The sequence below is a fragment of the Apis mellifera genome, linkage group LG9 (assembly GCF_003254395.2).
Source record: "Apis mellifera strain DH4 linkage group LG9, Amel_HAv3.1, whole genome shotgun sequence".
Lineage (NCBI taxonomy): Eukaryota > Metazoa > Arthropoda > Insecta > Hymenoptera > Apidae > Apis > Apis mellifera.
This window is the reverse complement of record NC_037646.1, coordinates 10598276-10625606: the sequence shown is the minus strand read 5'-3', so window position 1 is coordinate 10625606 and position 27331 is coordinate 10598276. Positions and strand designations below refer to the sequence as shown.

The following is a 27331-nucleotide window of genomic DNA, read 5'->3' as shown; positions in this document are numbered from 1 at the left end:
TTTCTGATCACCGGATTACGAACAGGGAGGAAAAAGGATCATCGACGTTTGTGAAGAATGATCCGCGGCCCACTTGCATGCCTTAATTGTCTACGTCGAGTGTACTCGACGTGTTTCACGGCTCTAGGTTTCGCGATTTTCTAATGCCACTACGCTGTAAACGAGTCGATGAACTTCGGTATCCACAGAATCACCTTCGCCCCATTAATTCCATCATTCGTTGCATCCGATTCGATCATCCTTAAAAAATTATTTACAAATTTCACTCTCGTTTCTCGATTTCCTTCAGAATTTTTCGTTTCTTGATTGATTTTTTTTTCTTCTTTTTGTCTCCTTTTGCCACGGTGGAAAAAGACGGAAGAAGAAGGAAGTTGTGGTAAAAAAATCGGTTGCTTTCACTTGGCGGCGGGATAAAGAAAAAGAAAGGGATATAATATATCCTTTTTTCTGGTCAACCGGAGGGGCAGGGAGGGGAGGAGTTCCATTAATCAGGCTTTTCTTCCCGCGTGCGAACACGGCACAGTGATAACATCGGTCGACCTCGGTTTAATTAATGTCTCCCTTGGAAGAATGGCCCGTGATCGCGATAGATTTATCGAATATCGATCGTGGCCGCCGATTTTTACTTCCCTTCCCCGATTCATCTTTAAGAGATGGTGATCGATTTCCTTTTTCGAACGAAAAAAAAGAAAGAAAGAAAAAAGGATAAAGAAGCGACTTTAGTAGTGGTTCAACTTCGACTATCGAAATAAAGGAACGAATTTCTATTTTTCATTACAATTTTTCTTGGTTCAAATTACGGAACCAGTTCTGATCTCCAAACGTCTTCTCTATTCGAAATAATTAATCGACGATATCTTCAGGTCGCGAAATGGAGCTAGCATGATGTGGAGATCGTAAAATTTAAGGAGATCCTCGTAAAAATTGTATCGATCGTTAGCCGAGCAGAAGAAATGAAATTTTCAAAATTTGTGAACATTTCGCTGTTAAAGATCTCACGTAAATTCGCATTTCGTTCTTGTGGAGTCAATAAACTGAATTTCTTAAATTCCAATATCTCATTTATCTAGTTCAATTCTCAAAGCTCAACGTACGGAATAAAAAAAGATACCGCGATCACATTTATTGTAATAAATCTCTTTCTTCGTATTCATCGAATCTAATCCAATTCAATAACAAAAATTCTCTTTGTTTTTTAAGAAAGAAAATTATTTTCCCTCTCGAGTCGTGGAACGCATAATGATCGAACAGAGGTTGACGCGGATCCATTCATATATTCGACGCGTGCGACAAAATTGTCGCGGATTGTAACCGGATCTACGTTTATCCCGTGCGTTTATAGGGGATAAAAACGCGGTGTGTTCGCGCGTGCCGATCTTTTCGTGGTTTGCATGCCGCCATTCCATTCCTCCTTGCATGCGAAGCAACGCGTCCGAGCGGAAAAGCAGCCGAGCTTTTAGAGACGATACGCGGAAAGAAGGTGTCGAGGGGCGGAACGACTTGATATCTACGCGCGATGAATAAAAGATCGAAGAGGGGAGGGGAGATTAAAGGGATAAAGTCGCGATAAAAGTGTATCGGCAGATAGGGGATCGGAGGAGTCTTTTTTAGAAAGTCGAGAACTCTGGCCTCCTCATTCATTGTTGTCTGCTTCTTTCGCGATCTGTTACGACGATCCGTGAGTTATTGTTATTATTGTGCTCCTCCTTTGACGCGTCAATTTCTCGACGGATTTTAGCTTTTCCCCCCCCTTAATTCTTTCTCCATTGTATATTTTTTTGTTGACGTTTGGAAATTTTTTGCAACGGAGTTTGATAATGTAAAAAGAATATTATCTTTTACGATTTCACGCAGGGGGGACCGAGGGGTCTTTAATGACCCTGCTTCGTGAGTCCTTTGGGCAGTGGCGCACCCACGTACCCGAGCTCCAAAATTTCTCGCGATATCTTTTCCTTCTGTTTCATTTTTCCTCAGAATTCCTCGTTTTTCGCCTCTAGGTTCCTAGACTCGATTATATGCATCTGTTAAGACTCCATTGTTGTAGCTTAATCGTCAGTGAAGCATAAGCCACTCCAAAAATTGATATTTTACAATTTCAGGGATGCCAAGTGCTTTTAGGCTCTTTTTTCGCGAGTTCTTTCGGTAGTAGTTGATATTTTTTCTTCCGTTTCATTTTTAATTGGAATTCGTCTCGAGTGGCAAGTTTCGATTTCTTTAGGAAGGTTTATATTGATATTGATATTGAAGCCCTTCAAAATTGATATTTTACAATTGCACGCAGTGCTTGAGATGCCAAGTGCTTTTAGGCTCTTTTTTCGCGAGTACTTTTTTCTTTTGGTAGTAGCTGATATTTTTTCTTCCGTTTCATTTTTAATTGGAATTCGTCTCGAGTAGCAAGTCTAGGTTCCTGGAAGCTTTATATTGATATTGAAGCCCTTCAAAATTGATATTTTACAATTTTACGCAGGGATGCCAAGTGCTTTTAGGCTCTTTTTTCGCGAGTTCTTTTGGTAGTAGCTGATACATTTTCTTTCGTTTCATTTTTAATTGGAATTCGTCTCGAGTGGCAAGTTTCAATTCCTGGAAGCTTCATATTGATATTGGACCTCTTCAAAATTGATATTTTACAATTTTACATAGGGATGCCGAGTGCTTTAGATCCTTTTTCGCGAATTCTTTCGATAGTAGCTAATAAATTTTGTCAAAAGTAAAATTTCTCGCACGTTATCTTTTTCTTTTGTTTCATTTTTGCTTGGAATTCGTTTCGAGTGGTAAATCTCGGTTCCTGGAAGCTTCACAGATAACTGACGCACGGCAGATTCAATTATATGCATTCGTTAAGGCTCCATTGTTGTAGCTTAATCATCCTATATTTGTGTCAGTGGAACATTGATATTGCAGCATTTCAAAATTGATATTTTACAATTTTACTTTCTTGGCAGGGATGCCAAGTGCTTTTAGGTCCTTTTTCTTTCAGTAATAGCTGATAAATTTTGTCAAAAGTAAAATTTCTCGCGCGATATCTTTTTCTTCCGTTTCATTTTTGCTTGGAAAATGGCAAGTTTCGATTCCTGGAAACTTCATTTTGATATTGGAGTCCTTCAAAATTGATATTTTACAATTTTACTTTCTTGGCAGGGATGCCAAGTGTTTTTAGGCTCTTTTTCTTTCAGTAGTAGTTGATAAATTTGGTTAAAAGTAAAATTTCTCACGCGATATCTTTTTCTTTCGTTTCATTTTTGCTTGGAAAGTGACAGGTTTTAGTTCTTGGAAGCTTCACATTGATATTGGACCCCTTCAAAATTGATATTTTACAATTTTACGCAGGGATGCCAAGTGCTTTTGGACCTTTTTTCACGAGTTCTTTCGGTAGTAGCTGATATTGGAGCCCTTCAAAATTAATATTTTACAATTTTACGCAGGGATGCCAAGTGCTTTAGGCTCTTTTTCGCGAATTTTTTCGATAATAGCTGATACTTTTTCTTCCGTTTCATTTTTGCTCAGAATTTCGTCTCAAGTAGCAAGTTTCAGTTTCTGGAAGCTTCACACTGATATTGAAGCCCTTAAAAATTGATATTTTATAATTTCATGCAGGGATGCCAAGTGCTTTTGGGCCCTTTTTCGCGAATTCTTTCGATAATAGCTGATACTTTTTCTTCCATTTCATTTTTGCTTGGAATTTGTTTCAATTCTTGGAAGCTTTATATTGATATTGAAGCCCTTCAAAATTGATATTTTACAATTTTATGCAGGAATGCCAAGCGCTTTTAGGCCCTTTTTTTTTTAGTAGTAGCTAATAAATTTTGTTAAAAATAAAATTTCTCGTGCGATATTTTTTTCTTCCGTTTCATTTTTGCTTGGAAAGTGGCAAGTTTCGGTTTTTGGAAGCTTCACATTGATATTGGACCTTTTCAAAATTGATATTCTACAATTTTACGCAGGGATGCCAAGTGCTTTAGGCCCTTTTTTGCGAATTCTTTCGATAATAGTTGATACTTTTTCTTCCGTTTCATTTTTGCTTGGAATTCGTCTCGAGTGGCAAGTTTCGGTTCCTGGAAGCTTCACACTGATATTGAGCCCTTCAAAATTGATATTCTACAATTTTACGCAGGAATGCCAAGTGCTTTTAGGTCCTTTTTCTTTCAGTAGTTGATAATTGATCTAGTAGTTCTAGTAGTTGATAAATTTGTCAAAAGTAAAATTTCTCGCGCGATATCTTTTTCTTTCGTTTCATTTTTGTTGGAAAGTGGCAAGTTTCAGTTTCTAGAAGCTTTACATTGATATTAGAGCCCTTCAAAATTGATATTTTATAATTTCATGCAGGGATGCCAAGTGTTTTAGTCTTTTTTTCGCGAGTTCTTTCGGTAGTAGCTGATAAAATTTCGTCGAAAGTAAAATTTCTCGTGCGATATCCTTCTCTTTTCGCTCAGAATTTCGTCTCGAGTGGCAAGTCTTGGTTCCTGCAAGCTTCACGAATAACTGATGCACGGCAATAGACTCGATTATATGCACCCGTTAAGGCTCCATTGTTGTAGCTTAATCGTCAGTGAAACGTAAACCCAAAATAGATATTTTACGATTTCACGCAAGAGAGAGGAAGGATTCCAAGTGCCTTTGGGATCTTCTTCGCGAGTTCTTTCGATATCAATCGATGAAATTTCGTCGAAAGCAAAATTTCTCGCGCGATATCCTTCTCCTTTTCCTAGGAATTCGTCGCCTTTCGAGTGGCAAGTCTAGGTTCCTGGAAGCTTCACTGGGGATAACTGACGCACGGCAGACTCGATTATATGCATCCGTTAAGGCTCCATTGTTGTAGCTTAATCGTCCTATATCTGCGCCAGCGTGGAACATAACCCACCATCTTCTGTAATAGACAAGAGCCTGGGAACACCAAGTGCGGAAATAGCGCTCCTCGTGTACACCACGATTTTACACGTTAATTTCACAACTTCGATCGCAACTACACGACGGAATCGAGTTTATATTTCCTTCGAGGGAAGTTGACGGAACGAGATGACAGCGAACTCTGAAAGAAAGAAAAGAAAGAAGAAAGAGAACTTGTTGTTCTCCCTCGCGTCGATGGAAAAGAAAAGAAAAGAAAAAGGAGAGCTAGAGAGAGAGAGATACTTTCGAGCTCGCGTCGTTCGTTTCATCACCTTTGTTCATTAAAAGTCTTGGCAACGCGTCCCGCTACGAAAACGTTTTTTCGCAATTTTTCGTTCCTTCTCCTTCGTTTTTAATGGACTTTTAACCTACGAACTTTTTCCACGACGACGTCCTCCTCTTTACGAAACGGCATCTGTTCTCCTCTCTCTCTCGAAAAAAAAACTCGTACAAAAGTTTACCGGTTTATGAGAAAATCGGTGGCGGTAGCGTCACGCGCCACCATATTGCCACCATCTGGCACGGTGTTCGAATCGGTTGGAGCAAGTAATGGCAATCGTTTCTCGCCTATTTCTTTCCTTCCTTCCTTCCTTCTTTTTTCGTAGTTCTCCACGATACACGATTCCTCGTCACGATTCCTCATTTTATTCTCATCCAATTCACGGGAATACTACTTTCTTCAGACGATATTTACTTCTCCTGTGAAAATAATATTCTCGAGAGTTTGTCGAGAGAAGGGATTCTTTCTTCGCAGAGAGACACGTTAGAATTATTAAAATACGCAATCGCAAAATATTTGTCGTCGATTAAAATCCCTTGGCGGTAAAATTTTAAAAGCTAATTTTTTCGTCGTAAATACGTAAAGGGGAAAGGAATAAGATTGACTCGTAATACCACCCATGGGGCCCATTTAGCTCCATAAATTTTTCTTCCCCCCTCCCTTTCGAGAGTAAATTTTCGTATCCGTATCATCCTTGGAAATAAATTCTCACTGGTAATAAGATTTTTTCCTTTCTTCTTCCTCTTCTTTTTTAATATCTATCTTCAACACAACCCCCCCTCGAAGAGAAATTTCGTTCAAACAAAGCCAAAGGCTACCGTTAAATCCATAACAGTTGGAATGATGCGTGACGTGTGTCGATCCATCCATCGTATATTTGGGTAATGAGCTGTTGCTAGGCAAACAATTATGCGCATTAGACCGATACATTCGGAATCATCCGTTATTATTCTCCGTTTATTAAAGCGTGTGTAGAGGGCGGGTTAATAAGACAAACGAGATATGTATACGTGGTGGTTCCTCATCCAAATATTTACTTCTGTCTTCTCAAATCGTGGATTCGATCGAAAATCAGGAACCAAGTCGAATCCAGGTAGCTCGTATTATAATTGAAGAGAAGAGAAGAGGAAAAGAAGGAAAAGGGAAATCCGTAGCCCCCGATTTTCTTCATCGCTATTGCGAAAGTATTGAAGGAAGGAGGAGGTTGGAATTTATAGCGAGTTTCGATCGCGATACGCGTGTAAACGTCGCGATAAGAATGTCTAAAAATGGTTCCATATGCGCGTCAACCTAATATTATCGCCCATTAAGGATAATTACGGGCGGCACTTTGAACGATCATCGAGCTAAATTCATGAATTCCTCACCAATTATTCAAATCTCTTTCCCCGAGGTTTTAATACCCCTCTCGCTTGTTTCTGAACCGATATCGTGTATCGTTCGATTGAAAATTATACGCTCGAATGTTCGAAAGCCTGCACATTTGCTCTTCGAGAGTTTTTTTTTTCGAGGAAAATTATTTCGTTAGATGTCGACGATATTTGTGACTGCTTCGATAATAAGTAGTTATTATTTTCGAGCTTTCTTGTTCGGTGTGCAATCTATTCGATTCAACACGTGTCGCGTAAAGTAAAGATTCGTTCATCATTCTTCTAACATCGTTCTTAAGTGTCTTGATTGTTGTATAAAATAATATTCACGCTTTAATATTCATCAGTTTACGCGTTATTTATTACGTTCGTCATTCCGTTTCTGCGTAACGATAATTTATATAGTTTTTTCTCTCGTATGCTCGCCACCTGTTGATTATTTTCGATCGTCATTCAAAAAAAAAAAAAAAAAAAGAAAAAAAAAGACAAAATGTATCAATTGATATATTGCAAAGTTTACACTTTTACTTCTTGCAACGTTTATCGGATAATGTTGCAATAATTTCTCTCGTTGGATGAAAAATTGATAGATCGATTTCTATCATTGTTCTTTGCAAATTGCTGTTCGATTAGCGCGTGGAGGGAAAGAAAAATTGTGGAGGAAGGCGATGTCCGATATTCGACGAGATGAACTTTCCGCGACATTCCAGGCTGTTCGGACGAGAAAATTGGAGAAGTTTCCGACTCCCGACGGGATTCTTTCTTTCTCGATCTTAAATGCACGTGTACTGATTTTCCAAATATTCATACATACGTGAAATTTATATTTGGTGTAGCAGTTGAACGTAATACTTCTCGTCGTGTATTGTATTTCGTTTCACAGTTCAATCGATTCAACATATAGTCCAACCAATTTTTGAATTTGTCGCCATTTTATTATTCTCTCACGAGCAATCTTTCGTTTAAATTCTTATTCTTACTAATTCGAGAAAAAGAAAAGAATGTATTTCGAAGAATGCATTTCGTTTCACAGAAATCGATATCGTCCAAAATAATTTTTGAATTTGCCGCCATTTTTATCGTTCGTTTATGTCGAACGAACAATCTTTCGTTTAAATTCTTGTATTCTTACAAATTTGAAAAAAAGAAAAGAATGTATTTCAAAGAATGTGCATTTCGTTTCACCGATATATACAAAATAATTTTTGAATTTGCCGCCATTTTTATTACTCTCTCATGAGCAATTTTTCCTTTAAATTTTCGTATTATTAAAAATTCGAGAAAAAGAAAAGAATGTATTTCGAAGAATGTGCATTTTTCGTTTCACAGAAATCGACATCGTCCAAAATAATTTTTGAATTTGCCGCCATTTTTATTATTCTTTCACGAACAATGTTTCGTTTAAATTCTTGTAATCTTACAAATTTGAAAAAAAGAAAAGAATGTATATTTCGTTTCACAGAAACCGATATCGTCCAAAGTAATTTTTGAATTTGCCGCCATCTTTATTATTCTCTCACGAGCAATCTTTCCTTTAAATTTTCGTATTCTTAAAAATTCGAGAAAAAGAAAAGAATGTACTTCGAAGCAATGTGCATTTTTCGTTTCACAGAAATCGACGTCGTGCAAAATAATTTTTGAATTTGCCGCCATTTTTATCGTTCGCTCAGTTCGAAGAAGAAAAGTATGTATTCGGAATGAAGAATGTAGAAAATTTCCTATATTCGTTGGAAAATATCGGGGAACACGATACGAGATGCGAGAAAAATTTTTGGACGGTGATTCCGTTGAAAAATCAACTTACCCTATTTCTCGATCGTGTCAACTTGTCTTCTTGATCGTAATCATTGTACATAGCCCGGGAACCGCGCTATTGCACGGCACGTTCGATCGAATTTTTCGGTCTTCCCTCTGTCGTATCCTCTCGATACTCGCAATCCGAGACATTTCTCGGCGGTTCGAATTGAAATTCTAGTCGAGCGCGAATCGATCTTTGCCCAATACTAGGTGTTCTTTGTAGGCGAGCGTGTCTCCTCCCCTTCTCTCCCCCTTCCCCTCCCCGCATTGCCAAGTTACTACAACCCAGGTACTTGCCACTCGACTTGGAACATTTTGAAACAAACGTCCCGATATTTCTTACCCCAGAAATAACATCATATTCCTCTTTGACCGATCTCTCTACGAAGTTTATGTAACGTATCCTTCAATCATTTGCTCCGTCTCGGTGTAAATACGTGAAATACGATCGTTAATCGTTAATTGATCTTTCCTTTTTCGTTTGTAAAAGAGAGCCTCTTACTACTCTCAAATTGGCGAGAACGTTCGACAGCGGCGCGATTAAAACGACATCGATGCGTTCTTCGAAGGCACGAATCGAGCCCCGGTTAATCGCGCACGCCATTTCCGTGCTTCCATTGTTCTCTAAACGTTCAATTGTCAAACACTTTATTATATCGTTTCGTTTGTTTTTTAAGAGCGATTGTTCTACGGATCATTTTGACGTGAAATTTGAGAAACGATCGTTGCAATCAGTTTTTCAATTAACAAGAGTAATTCCCTCAAGTGAGTGGTATTATTTCGACGCGAGAAAAAGATGTCAGAGAGAATTGAAAGAAACGAGCGCTTGTACGAAGGCTTTCATAAATAATCGTTAAATGCGTGTATGTACACGCGCAGAATGGAATCTTTTCGTTCCATCAGAGGCATTGTTCTCGCTTCTTATTATCAATCCTTATTCACCAGGACATATTATTGTTTCTCGTAACTTCTCCCTTTCCATTTAATTAACCGGTTGACAATGACACACGCGTGCTTGAGCGAATGGAAGAAACGGTATTCTCCGTCACGCGGCAAATTTAAAAATCATTTTTCTTAGGTAATTTCTCTCGGCCTAGCGATGCCACGATACTTGAACGCGTTATTCCCGCTTAATCAGCCACTTTGTCAATCTTGCGTCCAATTCTCTTCCCCCCTCTCTTCGCTTGTCCATCCGTTATCTATCTTCATGGATCATCCTCTGCGATCGTTAAGTCGCTCTTACGTGGCAAGCTTCTGCCCCGGAGAATCGGAAAAAAGGAAAGCGGGGGAGGGAGAAAGAGTTGGCAGAGGCGAGTATCGATCTCCTCCTGGTTCGGTATTCGGGATAATTTATCGTTGCTGAGTTTTACGGGGCCCCCTTCTGCTGCTCTGTTGCCAGCGGTAGGACAACGGAGAATCAATCCTGTCCGCCCTTTTTAAATAGCAACGGCCCATCACTGTCTCTGAACCTCTCTTAGTCGTGACGTTGACTTAAAAAAGAAAAAGATGAAGGAAATTCGATTTCTTCGCGCGATTTCTCTTGCAAATTAAATTTTACATCGATGAGAGGATTTCCTCTGTTTTTCTTTTTTTTTCTAAATTATTGGACGGATAATTTTTCGACTCAATTTCCCCGATTCAATGATAAATTATTATATATATATACGCAAGCAAATTTCGTTAACTCTGTTCGGATCGGATTGATATATCGGAATAACTGGATTGAAAAATCTATTTCGAGCTTTTTGGCTTTTTAACTTTTTTTTTTCTCTCTCTCGGTGTAATAATAAAATGAATAATATAAACGGGTTTTTCCATCGTGAAAAATATATATATATGAGCGGAACGATTTATTTTTATCTCTCCGTTGATGCGAAATAACTGTTTTTTTGAAAAATTTATTATTTTAAAAATTTCCCACCCTCCCTTCGTTTCTTTCATAGCGAAACTCGTGTAAAATGATAAAATAACGGAAATATTTTTATTACATATTGATTTAGTGAACATCGGTAAAGTTTGATTCAACGCAATAAAAAAAAAAAAGAATCGAACGAGATAATACAAATACACAATGTACCGGAATCATCAAATATCGTATATAAGTTATCAATTCGCTTATATATCATATATATATATCACGAAATAAATAGAAATCGGTATTCGTTGGTAAAAAAAAAAAAAAATTTATCCTCATCGCGTAACAATTTTTTTTTCTTTTTTCCAAACCAATTACCTTATCCCCCTCCCCCCTCGTAATATTTACCAATACGATTTACGATTAAATCGTTCGTTTCCAGAGGGGAAATTCGAAAATAAAAATCGACGCGACGCATCGTGTATAAATTTAAAAAAAAAAAAAAAATAAAAAAAATATCAAGAGATCTGTACAGAGGAAGCGACAACAACTTCCCCTTTCGATACGTTCTTCCCCCCCAGAGAAGCGGGAGCGTTTAAAATCGCACGCGACGACCCCTTAAAGTTGATGAAGCGTCGTACCCCTCGTACCTTGGAAGTAAATTGCTTCGTAACAGGCCGATTCCACGTGCATCTATGCCGTGGAATAATGCGGCATGAATCTTAATCACGCTCTCATTGTAGGTGAACTCGCGGGAAATACAAATTTCCCTCGCCCTCCTTTGTGCACCTGTTCAAACTATCGCGTATATAACGCGTGGATCGAGCAAGGAGCCGGTGGTGGGGGAGAAATGCGCGGTTCTTGGCGCACTTTGCAACGTTAAAATGGAGAAATTAGGTGGGAGGGAGAGAGGAGGGAGGAGGGAGGGAGTTGTGTTTTCCTTGGACGCGCGCGTCTTCTCTTTCGTCAAGGCCGCCCTCTCTTCGTGCCGTTGCTCGTTGCGCGACCAACGGGATCACCTTTTGTCTCTCTCTCTCTCTCTCTCTCTCTCTCTCTCGAACGAACGAACGAGCGAACGAACGAACGAACGAACGAACGAACGAACGAAATACCGGGACTGGCTTTCCCAGTTTCCGCCCTTTTGCGAGAGTGACCTCAGCCCTGAGGCTTGCACACGGTGCACCTCGATCATTTATTAACGAGCGCGTATACCTCGAGAGAAAGACGGATGGGGGAGAAGGAGGAGGAGAAGGACGCGTGTATCGGGTTTACGGATGGTGAAACGTACCGTGTCGACACCGTGCAGCGCTTGAATATAAAATAGCGCGTTCGACGTAGACACGCGCACGCGCATTGCTCCCGATAAATAATTGATGCTTGATACTCGGCGCCACGGTTCACGCGCCGCAGTCTACTATTAGGAACGAGAGAAAATACGTTCGAGAGATTCCTCCACGGGAAAATTACTACTAGTCCTGGGAGAGCCTTCTTGCAGGGGAAGAGACGTTACGTGATGAGTATCCAAGTATCCAGGAATGGTTTCTTTTCTTTTGTTTCTTATCAGGGAATAGGTTTTGAAATGATTTAACTCTCTATGTCGGTTCAAAAAGTTTATATGTATAAACTCAATGCTTCTATTCTTTTAAAACGTTGTACCTTTCGCAATCAGTATCACCGTTCACGATCGATCAATTTATATGCACAGATAGCCCTAGGAGGATCGATTCTAGAAAACAAATGAAAATTGTAGAAAGCGTTGAGAAACGGTTTGGCGTTGATTGTAGAGTCGAGTGGTTAGAGAAAGGTGCACAAGGGTCGATAAAGGTTGATTCGTCAGTAGGTTCGCAATCCCCGCATTGTAGAAGTCTCGACAAGCGAAAGAAGGAGTATTCTATTATATTTCGGGGAACGTGTACGACGTTCGCTCGAAAGCACAATAATGGATCGTGGCGTGGAAATCTGGCTTGCTTGGATGTTTATCGATGCGCCCGATTCCAACAATGAAACGCCACGCTTGTGGCACGATACGCACACTTCCTTGGTGTTCATCGGCCCGCACGTAATACCCGTATACAATCCCAGATGCTCGAAGCTTTTGCATACACGGGCGAGGAGGAGGGGGGGGGGGGGAGGTGGAGTCCACTCGTACACACGAGCCCCGCCTCCCTTGTATACATCATTTACAGAACGTACATACGTTCGTCTGTGTACATATATGTTCGGTGTACTCACTATTCCGGGGCCGGAGAATCTACAAGGCAGCATAGCGTTGCCGCCGGACTGCGCCAGGACATCCTTGACGGATACAGCTACCGAAGGAACGACGTTATTTCTATTCTCCTCGTTGGCCGGCTTCTCGCTGCGAACAGCACCATCTGGAAACATCGGAGAATACTACTTTGAGAAATACGCGTCTCGGTTGGTTCTACAAGATTCTCGTCTCGCTTCGCGCGTGGCAAATTAACGTAACGATATAAGTACGTCGTCGTGTTTGTGTCCGTGCCATAACCGTGCAATAACGCCGAGCAATAACGAGAGGGAAAAGTTTCTCGAAAAAGTTGTCTCGAGCGTTTCTTCCTTTCGTACTAATAATAAATCGTTGCTTTGCTGGTGTTCGCGTTTCGCGAAATATCAAAGGAGAAGAAAGTACAGAAACGTTAAACGTTTCCACGCGTTGAACGTTTCAGAGTTTGTTGCTCGTTGTTGCGTTAGAAGTAAGCGAAACGAGAAGAAACGAGTGCGAGAAGTTGAGGTTAAGATTCAAAATTTACGCTCGTAATCGATACTCTCTCGGCAAATCTGAGAACAATCTTTTTTTTTCCCTTCCCTTCGTTGACCGACGGCGGTTAACGAACATTCTTCCAGCGGAAATGAATTTCGAAGGAACGACATTTCGTAACTAACGACATATTGGGAAAGTTTATCGCGCAAGTTCGACCGAAAACTTTCCAACCACGGATATATTTGTCTTTTCCTTCTCTCTCGAAACTCGAGTCGTTAAGCTTTTATCTTGTTGTTGTTGTGTTGTTGTTTTCCTCTTTTTTTTTTTATATACATTTTTATACCTGTGTTCCATACACGAAACACGACACTCCCTCGATCTACTGCCATGGTTTTTTTTCTCCCCTCTCCACCGCCGGTTTAAGAACAACGACGTCGTTCCGGCGTATAGCCGCAAGAGTTTGCTCGGTCGCACGAATGCCCCTCCTCCCCCCAAATGCTATTTTCCGGTGGACCTAGCTATCGAATAACGTACGTGTAACGACTTGGAGCCAAGCCGAAAAACTCAAGAAGATTGCATTACTACGGGAAAATATCGTGCGGGGTTCGCGGAAATCATTACGAGAGTCATTGCACCGGATGCTGATTGAACGAGCCAGAAAGTTGTGCCAACCTCCAGAGGTCAGCTGCAATCTCTTCGTTTATCGTTCAATTATTTCGCTACGGGAATGTACGCGTCGTACAGTTTTTATTTTGCTCGATGCGTGTATATATATATATATATATATATATATATATATATATATAGTGCCGCGGGCTGATTTTAAATTTTGCTCGACAAAGAGGAAGTCTTGGAATGTTTTTACCGGCGCATCATTATTCACAGGCTTGTTACGCGAAATATTATTCTTGCTCTTCCTCCCCCCGTAAGAGTAACTATCAGATCGTATGAAATTGCCGTTTTTCCTTCCTGCTCGGAAGAAAAACGATATATCTTCGAAACCATAATTTTTATTCGATCAAAATACGAGCCATTAGCTTTAATGACCTTTTCTCAACGAGATATTTCGATCGATATATTCCATTTTTATAAAACTTTGTGGCTTCAATGGGAAGAAATTCTTCGAATACAATTTCTCGAGTATTTTATTTTTTTAAAACCAAAAAGAAGAAGCAAGTAATAATCGAAACGTCTGAGTAAGATGGATCTATGCAGGAGAATAGGTCTACGTCTAACACGGATTGTTTCTTAATCAATTTCTTGGCAATTTCTAGGATAGTCGTAATGATGGTTTTGCTATTTGTCAAGGATTTTCATTAGCATTGTCATTTTCATCCAATCATTGTCCAGATCGTGTACAACATCCGTTTCTCATCACAGATTAATTCTGTTCAAAAATGTTTTGAGTTTTGAGTTTTATGCGATGAGCACCATTTCCATCCATTGTGCTCAAATATCTGAAAACTATTATTGAATGCTCGGTGGATTTCAAAGCTTCCACTTTGGCTTCCGATTTGTCTTAATATGGATTTCGGTCCACCTCGAGGCTCATTTTCAAGATTCCCATTTCCAGATCTGAATTTTTGAAATCGAACGATCCTCTCGTCCATAGAATCTTCTTCGAAAGCTAACCTGATGTTTCGATATGCTGCATCGTGGCCTAGCTTGAACCCATGCAGGAATAATATTCCAAATTTATACATTATAGTAGTAAAAAAGAATTTATTCTACAAACGCAAGAGAACAATATATATATATAAAAACAAAATATAGGTTAAGCAGAGTTTACAAGTCGTTTATTCTAAAATTGGCAATTTCACACATAACTTAAATACTTTGGTTGCGTTTTATGCTGTCGTAATTTTGAGGGAAAGGAGTAGAAAGTTTGGAACGAGATGGTAACCAGAGAGGAGAAACGTGAAGGATGATGAAGAAAATTTTATTTCAATTATTTCTCGTCAAAAAAATCCACCATCGATCATCGTCGAGGAATATGCGTGCAACATCTTCCCTCGTGAACGAACACCGCCAAAGGTCGAGGATGAATTTTTCGAAAAGTATGGCTTGGAGAACTTCGTTCATCTACGTATATATATATATTTGGAAACTTGGTCGAGTTTTGGACGAAATTCGTATCGACCCATATATACATCGCGATATCAAAAGTTGTCGTTCCTTTCCCGGTCAAACGTAATTCGAGACGTTGACTCGAGGAGGGGAGCGCAACTGGGTCGATGGTAATTACCGAAGTTATTCACTCAGCTGAGGAAACGATGCGGCCGCAAAATTTAAGATTCGCTCTACGTACGTCGAGGATAAGGCAGGATATTCCCTTCTTCTTCTTCTTCTGGTCATCCGCCTACCATTCCATCCTTGGTTGGCGAGCTTCTTAAATTGCATTACCTATTAGAGGGAATGCCTTCAACTTGTGCCTGTTGGTGTCTGCTAATTTGCAAAGAGAGAGAGAGAGAGAGTAACCTCGGCTTATCTGCAACGTTCGCAAAAGGTCCACTACTCCTCTCACCGTCCTCTCTGATTAAAGCGACGATTTTTTGACTCTACTGAAGATGGAATTACCTTCTCTTTACAAGGGAAAGGAAGGAAGGAAGGAAGGAAGGAAGGAAGGAATCTGGAATGACGGAAGTTTCGTGTCTTGAGTGTCTTCCAACCGAAGCGTGTTTGAATAGGGAAGAATGGAATAATGGATTAGTGAAATTTGATTGTGTCGTTCGATGGGATGGAACGATCAATATGGAAATGAATGATATCTTAATAGATCGAAATTCGAGTTTGTTTTAGAAAGAGAAATAGATAGATAGAGACAGAGAGAGAGTACTATTATTATCCGCCACGTGTACACACAGTGTATCCAGAATTAAGGTGAACTATCCTTTAAATTATTCCGTACATGCCGCGACACGTTTATTCGGGGAGAGTAATTTCTTTATGTCACACACAACGTGAATAGTCGAGCTCGTTTTATAGCTTTCGCGAGTAAACGGATAGACGACAAACAAAAGAGGATTCTGGTTCTGTTTTAGAGCTATGTGCTTTTTTCTTTTCTTTCTTTCTATCGCTGTAATCCGATCAAACTATTTCTCTTTAAATTTTGCCATTCTTTTCGTTTCAATGGTGTTCGAGGATCGATTTGCATTTTCACAGATGAATTCAAAGCTTATTCTAAAATATTCCTAATCGAGATGTTTGGAACGAGAGTAATTGATAAATTGACGCACAAGAGGAGAAGAAATCAGGTTAAGAGAATCGACGTATCCTTAATAAAGATATTTTACTTTAATAAAGTAATTCTAATCCTTTTTATCACGAATCAAAATCTCTTCGAGCAGATGGATTTTCGTGTGATCGTTTCCCATCGTATACAGCTTAAAGGGTTTCGATCATGGAACGAAGAAGATTTAGGGGAAAGTGCGAAATTTACGAACCGTGCATTCGAATCGACGATCGAATATGAAAATAAATGTAATACAATTGTAAACGTACATCCAATTTTTCTCGAATTATAACATTGTTGAAAGTTTGTTGCTACTCTTTTTTTTTTTTTAACTTGTTTCGAATATCGATCGGGATTCGATTTCTTTCATTCGACGATTTGTCGGTCCCGATCTTTATTCTACGATTGGATTGAATTGAAGGCGGTGCGGTTCAACGATTTGAATTAGGGGGTAAATTTTAAAGCAATTGAAAAATTGGAAGAGAATTTCAGGAATATAACGAAAATCGAGTCAATGGAGGGGAGAGATCTTGCCTCGACACTAGAAAGTAGCCAATAACGATGCAAACAAGTTTCTCTCTGGACCTAAGGAGCTAAGGAAATAAGAAATTACTTCTTTTCGATAAGGGATAAGAGCAGTTTACCTTTTATGGCGTCAATTTTTACCCAGAAATTTCGTCTACCCTTCTTTTTTCTTTTTTTTTTTAACGATCCAAATATATCTTCCACCATTCACGAGTCGAATCGGCTCTTTTGCCAGAAGACCGAAGATCATTTCATCATCAAAGGATCGTATAAATTTTTCCTTTACGATTTCTTTTCTTTTTTTTTTCTTTGCCTCGATCGTACACTCGAATCGGTAAAGAAACGAGGAGGGGGGAAAAAATTATCCTTTCATTTCGGCATATTTCATCTTATCAAAGGAAATTCTTGGTCGTCGAAGAGCAAAGAATCGGTCATCGCTTCGTCGTAGGGAACGTTTCTCGAGGAAGGAACGATATTCGTTCCTCTCCGCTAACCCACTTATCTTTCTCTCTTTCTCTCTCGTAAGAAAATTTTTCTTTAATAGAAGCGACTGTGATTCCAGCACTTTCTTTGTTTTTTCTTTGCCTCGCCAAGTGGATGAGAGGATTGACAAAGAGGAGGAGGAGGAGAAATGCGAACGAGAGATATTCAATTTAATCTTGGGATGTAAAATTTGCTCACGATCAACGCATCCTTCTATTCCAACCATCTTCGAACGAACTTCCCTCCGATCATACTTTCCTTTTAATCTTCCATTTATTTATCTAACACCTCCCTAAAAGTGAATTTCATATATCCAATCCCCTATGCCAACGATCGACACGCGAACAGGTTGATCTTTATCCGATATCTTTGCATCTCTCTCTATACAATCTTTTAGAATAAAGTCTCTCTCTCTCTCTCTCTTCGTGATTAGAATTACAATCGAAGAATCGTCGTTTAAGATTTATCGCATTTTAAAGGAAAAAAAATTCGATCTTTCTTTCACTTTCAATGGATCCTCCGCGGTTTCTCGATCCGATAACGCGAATCGAAGCCTGGAGGGGGAAAAAAAAATTGACTCGTTCGCGTGCAAGAAACGAGACGAAGGGTCGAGGTGTTTTCGCGTGTTTTCGAGAGCTTTGTTACTTTATATATATATTCGTTGACGGCTCTAGTCGAGGCCCTCTCCCCCTCCCCTTCACTTTTATGTTTTACGGCCAAGTCGTTCCGCGAGCACCGCAAAAACCCACCAACCCCCCGACTAACGCCGTCGCGCTCGAGAGAAATCATTTTGCGAGATTTATCTACGTCGTTACGATAAAACGAGCCCCCCCTTCTTCGAACCCTTGGAAGTAACTCGTCTCGGGACAAGCGATAGACACGTTTTATCTTCACCTTAAAGTGGATATCCCGGATCGAGCGTTGTTTCATCGTTCTGTTCAGTTTGGAAAAAATCATCGAGAACCGAAATATAATGCTCCCCCTCTTATTTTTCAAAGGATCGTTCGGATTGCCCGTCACTTAAACTCCTGTTCGTTTTTTTCTTTACTTCTGTATCGTACGAATGTTGAAAATGTTGAAAAATTCAACGGATCCGTTGAAACGAAGAAGAAGACGCAGGCAGACGTTCAAATACTACTCATTTCTGCTCCTTTTCAATGCGCTGATTCAACGTACGTTGAGAGAAAGAGAGAAAAGAAGCGTTTAAAAAATTCAAAGTTTCGCGAGGCGAAAAAGATACATGTGTGTGTGTGTGTGTATACGTGTGACGAGAGAAAAAAACACGTGGAGGAAAAAAAAACAGATGAGAAATAGCGTTGGAGGATGGGGAGCAAGGATGGGGAGAATCTGTGGAGAGGTAGGCTATCGGTCTACTCTATCTAGGGATCCCTAGGTTCATCGTGAATACGAATGAGTTGCAGGTCGATCGGGCTCGAGCACTAATTGAGAAAGTTGGCCGCCGCCTAGTGTGTTTCCATGGGATGAAGGTAGCCGACCACCAACCTTTGGTGGTTAAGTTTCTTCCCCTTCTCCTTCTTCTTCTTCTTCTTCTTCTTCGTGATTAAGGTCTGTTCTCTTAGACGGTTTACGTTGGAAGATTCGGAAAAAATTGTTTCCTCCTCCTCCTCTCACGAGTTATTGTATCGTGAAGAGATAAAATTTTAAAATTGCAAGTTGACTTACCGATAGGATGTAGAAAGTAGCGCGACGATGCCAGCAGCACAAGGAACAATCGAACCGCGTCCATGGTGATCCCGTGTATCGTGCATTTATCCACGAGCTCGCCTGTAATAGAAAAATGTAGAGATAAGGAATGTGTATATCGATATTTTCGAGTAATATCGTTGTCTGAGACTTACTGTCTGTTATAGAAAAAAGAAAAAGAAGAAATGCGCGATCTATGTTGCAGATACGTGTAACGACATCTATATGATCGTTTTCAATAATTCAATGGAAACGTCGAATGCAAATTATAATTACATTTCTATTTCCATGAAAATTAACATTAACTTTTTTCCAAAATTTATTAATAATCTGGTAATAGAGAAGATTGCAAAAAAGAAGATCTAAATTAATAAAGCTGTCTAAACAGAGACAATAGAACAGATTGTTGGAGATTAGAGGGTCTTTAGAAACGAACGAACGACTATTGTGTCCCTCTGACGGCAAGGAGCAAGAACACATCTGACCGTTATTAAACCCGCCATTTTGACAAACCCGGTAAGCAAAATTCCAATCTAAGTAAAATCGAAGAGTAATAGAATTATATATAAAATAATTTCCAAATTGACCAAACTTGTTAAATTTGCTCTTCAAAATTTTCCCAATGTAATATAAATCGAGAAGAATATAATCAATTAATTAAGAAAAATCAACGCCAGATTGCACGAATATAAAATACATAATACGCAGATGTTATTCCAATTATGTCCATCTACGTATTCCGCACGTAAAGTCTTAACACGAGAGGGAAGAGCATGTGTACATCGTTAATGCCGATCGATGATCGCGACTCGCATACATCTACTCGGCACATGCATTTATCCTGGCATTGGAGCCTCTATGGAGAGAGAGGCAGGGGCTCGTTGGTTTGGAAAATGTGTGTCCGGGATTTCACGGCGATGTATCGAGTATCTCGAATAATCCAGGTGGAGGAGAATCGGGATACTCCTCGTGTACAGATTTGACCGAGCCTAGACACGGACCATCCGAACACGTCGGATCGACCGATCGCCCCACTCCCTCGTTAACCGTAACACCGATAACACTTTGTTTTCCTATTTCCTGTCGGTTTCTCGATTCACGGGATGTATTGAGTTGGCAACTAATTTTTTTTAGAAAATCAAAGACAATTTTTTCATGGAACTAAATAACTTTATTCCGTAATGTGTTGCCCATTTTTCAATGACCTTTTGCCATCTTTCAGGCAGCATCATAATCCCACGTTCATAAAACTTGTGGTTTTTATTAGCAAAAAACTGAATCAGGTACGATTTGATATCATCATCATTATTGAAATTTTTACCATTCAAGGAGTTTTGTAAAGATCTAAACAAAAAGTAATCGGATGGTGCAAGGTCAGGACTATATGGTGGACGTGGCAAAACATCCCAACCAAGCTCCAATAATTTTTGCCGAGTGATCAAAGATGTGTGTGGCCTTGCATTGTCACGATGGAATACAACACCTTTTCGATTTGTCAATTCGGACCGCTTTTCTTCAACTGCATTGTTTAATTTCGTTAGTTGTTCAATGTAGACGACAGAATTGATCGTTCGGTTGGGTGGTAAGAGTTCAAAATAGACAATTCCTTCGTAATCCCACCAAACTGATAACAAAACCTTCTTTCGACGAATACCAGCTTTTGATGTTGTTCGAGCTGGTTCACGTGGCCTGCTCCACCATCTTTTCCGCTTGATATTGTTGTAAACAACCCATTTTTCATCGCCAGTTATCGGTCGTTTTAAAAATGGATCATTTTCATTACGTTTCTTTAGCAAATCGCAGCTGTTAATGCGCTGCGTTAAATGCTTTTCTTTCAGTTCGTGAGGAACCCATGTATCGAGTTTTTGAACATAGGCAAGTTGTTTTAAGTGGTTTTCAATGCATGTGATACATGAAGCTTCTCTGCAATCTCACGAGTTGTACTGTGACGATCCGAATCGATTATTGCTTTGATTAGGTCGTCATCAATTTCAATTGAAATCCGCAATTACTTAGTTGCCACCCCAATAACGGCTCGTGAAGCAAAGTCGAAGAAATATTTCGAAATATTTTTATAAGAGTAAATGTTTTATTAATGTATAAAACGGTGGATGAATTATTGGCCTCTTGAATGAAAATTACGATAGCCGCACAATTTTGATGCAATTTTTATGAAAAGAGTTTCAGGTGTAAATAGTTAAGTGAAATTACTTCCTGGGTTATTACACAGTCGTGGTATAGTAATGGTGATGATACCTTCGAGTTAAAATTTTGTTTCTTAAGTCAAAGTGAGTTAAGGATGGATTAAAATGGGTTAAAGCAAACGAGTTAATGGGAATAAAGTGAAATTCGTTAACAGGGATACACCTCGCTAAATCTTATGCAATTTTCAAATTGCCAAACTTTCTTATTTCCTCTTTACCTGGGATAAATTTAAAATTCTCGTCTTATCTCTCTCTCGATATCAAAAACTTTATCATTACGTACATCCCCTCCTCCAATTTTATAAAACAGTGTTCTCTAATTCACTACGGCAAAAGTAGCAATTAAGCGACTCGAAATATAATTGCGAGTTAACGAATTCGTAATCGCGTTCCAACACGAATCAATAACGAAAACAAACGGGGGAATAAAATTGTAAATTGGTTTGCGCGTTTCATACGAGATACATCTGATTAATTCACGGATGGGATCCCCCTCTCTTCCTCCTCCTCGATATGAATATTTATGCACGCCGGATACATTAACGGGGCGCGATGTTGTTTTCGCGCATTCCCTCCCTCCCCTCTCCTCCACTTTCTCGGCGTAATTAAAATGTTTCACAAACGGGGGGGGGAGCAGGAACGGCTGTCGAAACGGATTATACACCTGGAATGGATGTTTCCCGACGATTAACAGCTCGTTACCTACCGCTCCCCGATCTCGCTTTCGTTTTTTTCTTCGCTCGAAAACGAAATTTTCCCTTCGCAAATTAGTCTTCTCGGATTAGGGGCGGATTAGAGTTTTCAGTTTTCGGTTTCGAGAGGGGACGCGTGGCCGGTCGGTTTAAAACGGGTTTGCCTCGTAATTTCGCCACTTAATTAGACGGCGCTTTGCCAACTTGGAGGCGGATATATACACGAACCGGTCGCGATGAAAGCAACCGGTTGCTGGGTGTTTGCGGGTATATAAATAGAGGGAAGTGAGTTGGGGAGGGGGAAGGGTTGTCGGATCCCCGGTTTATCTCGGCGCTTAGCATTTAAATAAGCTTCCGCCTAAGTTGGAAATAAGTTTCGAGCCGTATATGTGTGTATATCGAGACGTACGTCAATGTCCGTTTTATAAACGGGATGGGAACGCAGTTCCCTGGAATATGGAATTTCCGGAGAAATTGTGGCGAATTCTCGTGGCGTGATTTTCGCTTTCTAGTTATTTGGGGCGTGCTCGCTACGCTTATCTTCGTCGTAGCGGGGAAAAATGAAAGGTACGTATATATGTGTGTGTATATATACTCGATGAATAATTCTTTTCTTTTTTTATCGCGTGGCAATCGAGCCAACAATTGTTTTGTACGAGAGTGTTGAGAAATTCATATTGCATTGATCAGGAAATAAAGTGGCCCAAGTCTTGGAAAATGAAAGGTATCCTTGTTGAATTCGAATAAAAGGATTTTTTAAACGGTAAACGGAATCGGAAGGTTCGATCCTAGATCGCTGGAATTTATCCTGGATTCATCCTTATCTCGAATTACGAGGGATTTTTTTGAAAGGGAAGGAAGTCCTTTGTTATAGGGACAAATGTTTCGACCTTTTCCAAATTTATGCCAATTTGTTGTAGGAAGGAAAATATCATTGTATAAAAATTTTATAAAATTGAACGATTGGACAATTTATCATAGATTCAACTGTTGAATGTGAAAGGAATGTTAATTATTCGAAGAAAATTATCTATATATAGTGTTAAGTAGAGAATATGGAGAAAAGATATCACGTATCGCTTTCTATCTTGTATTTAAATTTTTCACCCCTTCGATTTGAAAATTCAAAGGGAACGCGAAGCGAGCGTGGTTTCTTTGAACCCCGGGTTCGGGGGTGGAGTTTTATGGCGAGCTTGGGAGGAGCAAGGGAAACGAGAGAAACGGGCAAATTAGTGTCAACGCGGAAAGTGGAATCTCGAAAGCCTCGAGAGGAGGAAATATAAATGTGGACACTTCCATCTCGGATCGCGTACTTTTCTTTCTCGAATTTGTCCTTTTTTTCATCACAGAGGGAGAGCTTGTAGGGGTTCGATGAAACGTGCCGTCGCGTCCTCGAGAAGAACTTCTCCAATGCAAAGAAAGAACGAAGCGAAACTGGAAGGAGACTGAGGCGATTGTAGGTTGAAATTAGCATTCGTCGTCACGCGATTGTCGAGCTGTTTAATTGATTCATCGTGGCCACTCTTCGTTTCCACGCCTAACATTTTTCCATTTACGTTTCATTGGAGAAATTAACCCTTTCCCCTCGTTTGAATAATTATCGTATTCGTAAAATTGCGTCGATGATTGTCCGCTTCAATTGTTCATTCCACGCGATTCTATTTATATATACGAATTTTTCCAAGGAAAGGAATGAGGTTTAAGCGATTGCAGGATTGGAATTTAATTGAATCATCGTGATTATCTCTTCACGCGTATTTCCACTCTTAATAATCTTTATTTTTCATGGGAGAAAATTAATCGTATCGACGATTCGATTCCCCCGTTTCATCATCGTTTAGCAGAAATTAACTCCCGTCTGAATATTTATCGTATCTATAAATAGCATCTTCCCGATCATTATTATCCGTCCAGGCAAATAGTTATAGTTTATATAAATTTTTCTAATGCAAAATAAAAAGAGGAAAACTTGTTGTAGATTGAAATTAGCATTTTTATTTTGATTCACGATTTTCCATTCTTAATATTTTTTATATTTCATCGGAGAAAATTAATTGTCGTATCGACAATTCGATTCCCTCGTTTCATCATCATTCGAGAAATTAATCCTCGTATCCATAAACGGCATCTTGTCGATGATTGATGTTTCAATTGTCTCTTCATGCGACTCCGTATAGTAATGCAAAAAAAGAAAAAAGAAAAAAAAAGTTTTTGTAGTATTAAAAATGGTTGAAATTAACATTTAATTGACTCATTGGTGGTTATTTCCCCGCCTGTATTTATAAATATATTTACATATTTGTTATATTTCACGCGAGAAAATTAATCGTATCGACAATTCGATTCTCTTGTTTCATCATCGTTTAGGAGAAATTAACTCTCGTCTCGAATAATTATCGTATCTATAAAGCATCTTCTCGATCATTAGATTTAATTATCCGTCCATGCAAATAGTCATAGTTTATATGAATTTTTCTAATGTAAAAGAAAAAGAAAAAAAGTGATTGTAGTATTAAAAATGATTGAAATTAACATTTAATTGACTCATTGGTAGTTATTTCCCCGCTTGTATTTACAAATATATTTACATATTTGTTATATTTCACGTGAGAAAATTAATCGTATCGACAATTCGATTCCCTCGTTTAATCATCACTCGAGAAATTAATTCTTAATCTGTAAACGGCATCTTGTCGATGATTGCCATTTCAATTGTCTCTGCACGCGATTTTATTTATACGAATTTTTCCAATGCTAGGAAAGAATGTAACAAAAACGAAGAAAGTTGATTGCAGGTTGAAATTAGCATTTAATCGACTCATTGATGGTTATTTCCCTATATTTATAAATATATTTATTTGTTATATTTCACGGAAATAGAAAATTAATCGTATCAATAATTCGATTCCCTCGTTTGATCACCATTCGAAAAATTATCATAAAAATTATTATAAACGGCATCTTATCAAAGATTGACGTTTCAATTGTCTCTCTACACGACTCCATATAGTTTATACGAATTTTTCTAATGCAAGAAAAAAAAAGAATGAAGCAAAAAGAAAATTAAAGTGATTGTAGTATTAAAAATAATTGAAATTAACATTTAATCGACTCATTGAAGTTATTTCCTTATATTTATAAATATATTTATAAATATATATAATATTTGTTATATTTCACGTGAGAAAATTAATCATATCGACAATTCGATTCCCTCGTTTGACCATCACTCGAGAAATTAACTCTTAATCTGTAAACGGCATCTTATCGAAGATTGCGTTTCAATTGTCTCTGCACGCGACTCCATATAGTTTATACGAATTTTTCTAATGCAAAAAAAGGAAAAAAGAAGTGATTGTGGTATTAAAAATGATTGAAATTAACATTTAATCAACTCATTGGTGGTTATTTCCCCTGCTATATTTATAAATATATTTGCATATTTCACGCGAGAAAATTAATCGTATCGACAATTCGATTCCCTCGTTTTATCATCATTCGAGAAATTAACCCTCGTATCCATAAGTATCTTGTCGATGATTGGCGTTTCAATTGTCTCTACACACGACTCCATATAATTTATACGAATTTTTCTAATGCAAAAAAAGGAAAAAAGAAGTGATTGTGGTATTAAAAATGATTGAAATTAACATTTAATTGACTCATTGGTGGTTATTTCCCCGGTTATATTTATAAATATATTTGCATATTTCACGCGAGAAAATTAATCGTATCGACAATTCGATTCCCTCGTTTTATCATCATTCGAGAAATTAACCCTCGTATCCATAAGTATCTTGTCGATGATTGGCGTTTCAATTGTCTCTACACGCGACTCCATATAGTTTATACGAATTTTTCTAATGCAAAAAAAAAAAAAAAGAAAAAAGAAGTGATTGTGGTATTAAAAATGATTGAAATTAACATTTAATCAACTCATTGCTGATTATTTCCCCGGCTATATTTATAAATATATTTGCATATTTCACGCGAGAAAATTAATCGTATTATTCGATTTCATCATCGTTTAGGAGAAATTAACTCTCGTCTCGAATAATTATCGTATCCGTAAACGGCATCTTGCCGATGATTGGCGTTTTAATTGTCTCTTCACGCGATAAGCTTAACCGCCTCGTAACCACGAAGGAGATATTCCACGATTTATATATATATATACGTGTATATCCACCACGGAGCGGGATATTCCGCGACACAATATCGTTGGTGCGACGCCACGGACGAGATATCTCGCGAGTTTGTTTATTAGGGGGCGAGTGTGTTGCTCCCTTTACCATTCCAACACCCTCCCGTCCTAATAAACGTCCGTGCCGTTACGATATCGCTACGTATCTCTCTCTCTCTCTCTCCGTATTTGCCAACCGGTTAACAGAATGTAACTAGGAATAATTCGTGGGATAAGCGGAGGAATAGGTAACGCGACGGTAGCTTTTAAACGTCGAACGTACACGCGATATGCATTTCTACCGAACTTACGATACTTGAACCATTGCTTCTCGAGTTTTTTCTCGTGGAAAAAAAGAAAGAATCGACACGAGTGGAATTATCGATACAAAGGCATCGATATCGATACATTAATATACTCTCGCCGTGGATCGTTATATACAGGGTTGTATAATATTCCTGCTAGCAGCTAATCGATATCGCCTCGTTTCGTTTCATTTCGTTCCGTTTCGTTCCATTTTCCTTGTCACTATTCGTAACGTATGGGGCGGGATTTTTCTTCTTCTTCTTTCAACTCTGATCCTTCCCGAAACGTATGAGGGAGAGAAGGGAGGATTGGTATCGTATTACGAATCACATTTGGACGTTTATTATTTGTTCGAGAAGATGGAAAGGCGGTTTCTTTTTTTTTTTTCTTTCTCCTCGAATTTGACATCGAACGTAAATGGATTTCTACGATACGTTACACGATACAACTCTCTCTCTCTCGAAATTATCTAGGAATGCGTCCAGAGAGAAACTTTACTCTCAAAATTTACTCTCCTTCAACGTTCTCCTTCCGTTTTATTTAATCGCCCCGTTAAAATTATCGCTTCGTAAAATCAATTTTCGAATTAGAAGGAAGTCAACGCGTCAACGCGAACAGGGCGGGAGTGGAGAGGGAGGCGGGTGAAGGGGAAAATTGGCTTTCCTCAGACGGGACCGCTCAAAGAGGGAGGAGGGTGGAAGAAGAAGCCCTTTGCTCTCGGAGAAAACGGAGAAACCGCACATAGGGATATCTGAATTATGTATACAAGGAGGGGAAGGGGGGGGGAGTAAGCCGGCCGTCTTAACGGTGTAACGAGCTGTCGATGTCGAGGCAACGAACCCTACCCTACCCTGCCAACCCTTACGCCGCGTAGAATTTATCGGCACGTCATAACGAGAAGGGGTGGATGCTTGTTCCGCGTTACACCCCCGCGATTCAGACCTCTTCATTTAGTTGGCGAGACGACAGGAGGGGGAGAGAGACCTTGGTGTGTCAACGAGTCGTTACCCTTGGAGGGTTGTGATACGATTTCGCGTCGAGTAAATTCTTCTCTTCTACTGAATTTAAGCGCGATCGATCGGAGGAAGCTTCTT

General features: G+C 39.2%; 1 protein-coding gene and 1 long non-coding RNA gene across 5 annotated transcripts in view; both read right to left on the bottom strand.

The window, feature by feature from the left end:
* LOC724138 (igLON family member 5) overlaps positions 1–27331 on the bottom strand; it is a 63989-nt gene that overhangs the window by 7249 nt on the left and 29409 nt on the right. For all 4 annotated transcript variants that reach the window (XM_006567573.3, XM_001119871.5, XM_006567576.3 and 1 more), the window contains exons 3-4: positions 18832–18933; positions 12419–12561 (exon numbers count right to left, since the gene is read on the bottom strand). In XM_006567573.3, the coding sequence (XP_006567636.1) occupies positions 12419–12561; positions 18832–18895 (207 nt within the window). In that variant the 5' untranslated portion in view covers positions 18896–18933. The remainder of the gene's footprint in view (positions 1–12418; positions 12562–18831; positions 18934–27331) is intronic.
* Positions 3997–7597, bottom strand: LOC113218992. Its single transcript, XR_003305334.1, has 2 exons — positions 5346–7597; positions 3997–5026 (listed from the first exon to the last, which is right to left on the bottom strand). It is a non-coding gene; the product is annotated as an uncharacterized LOC113218992 (long non-coding RNA).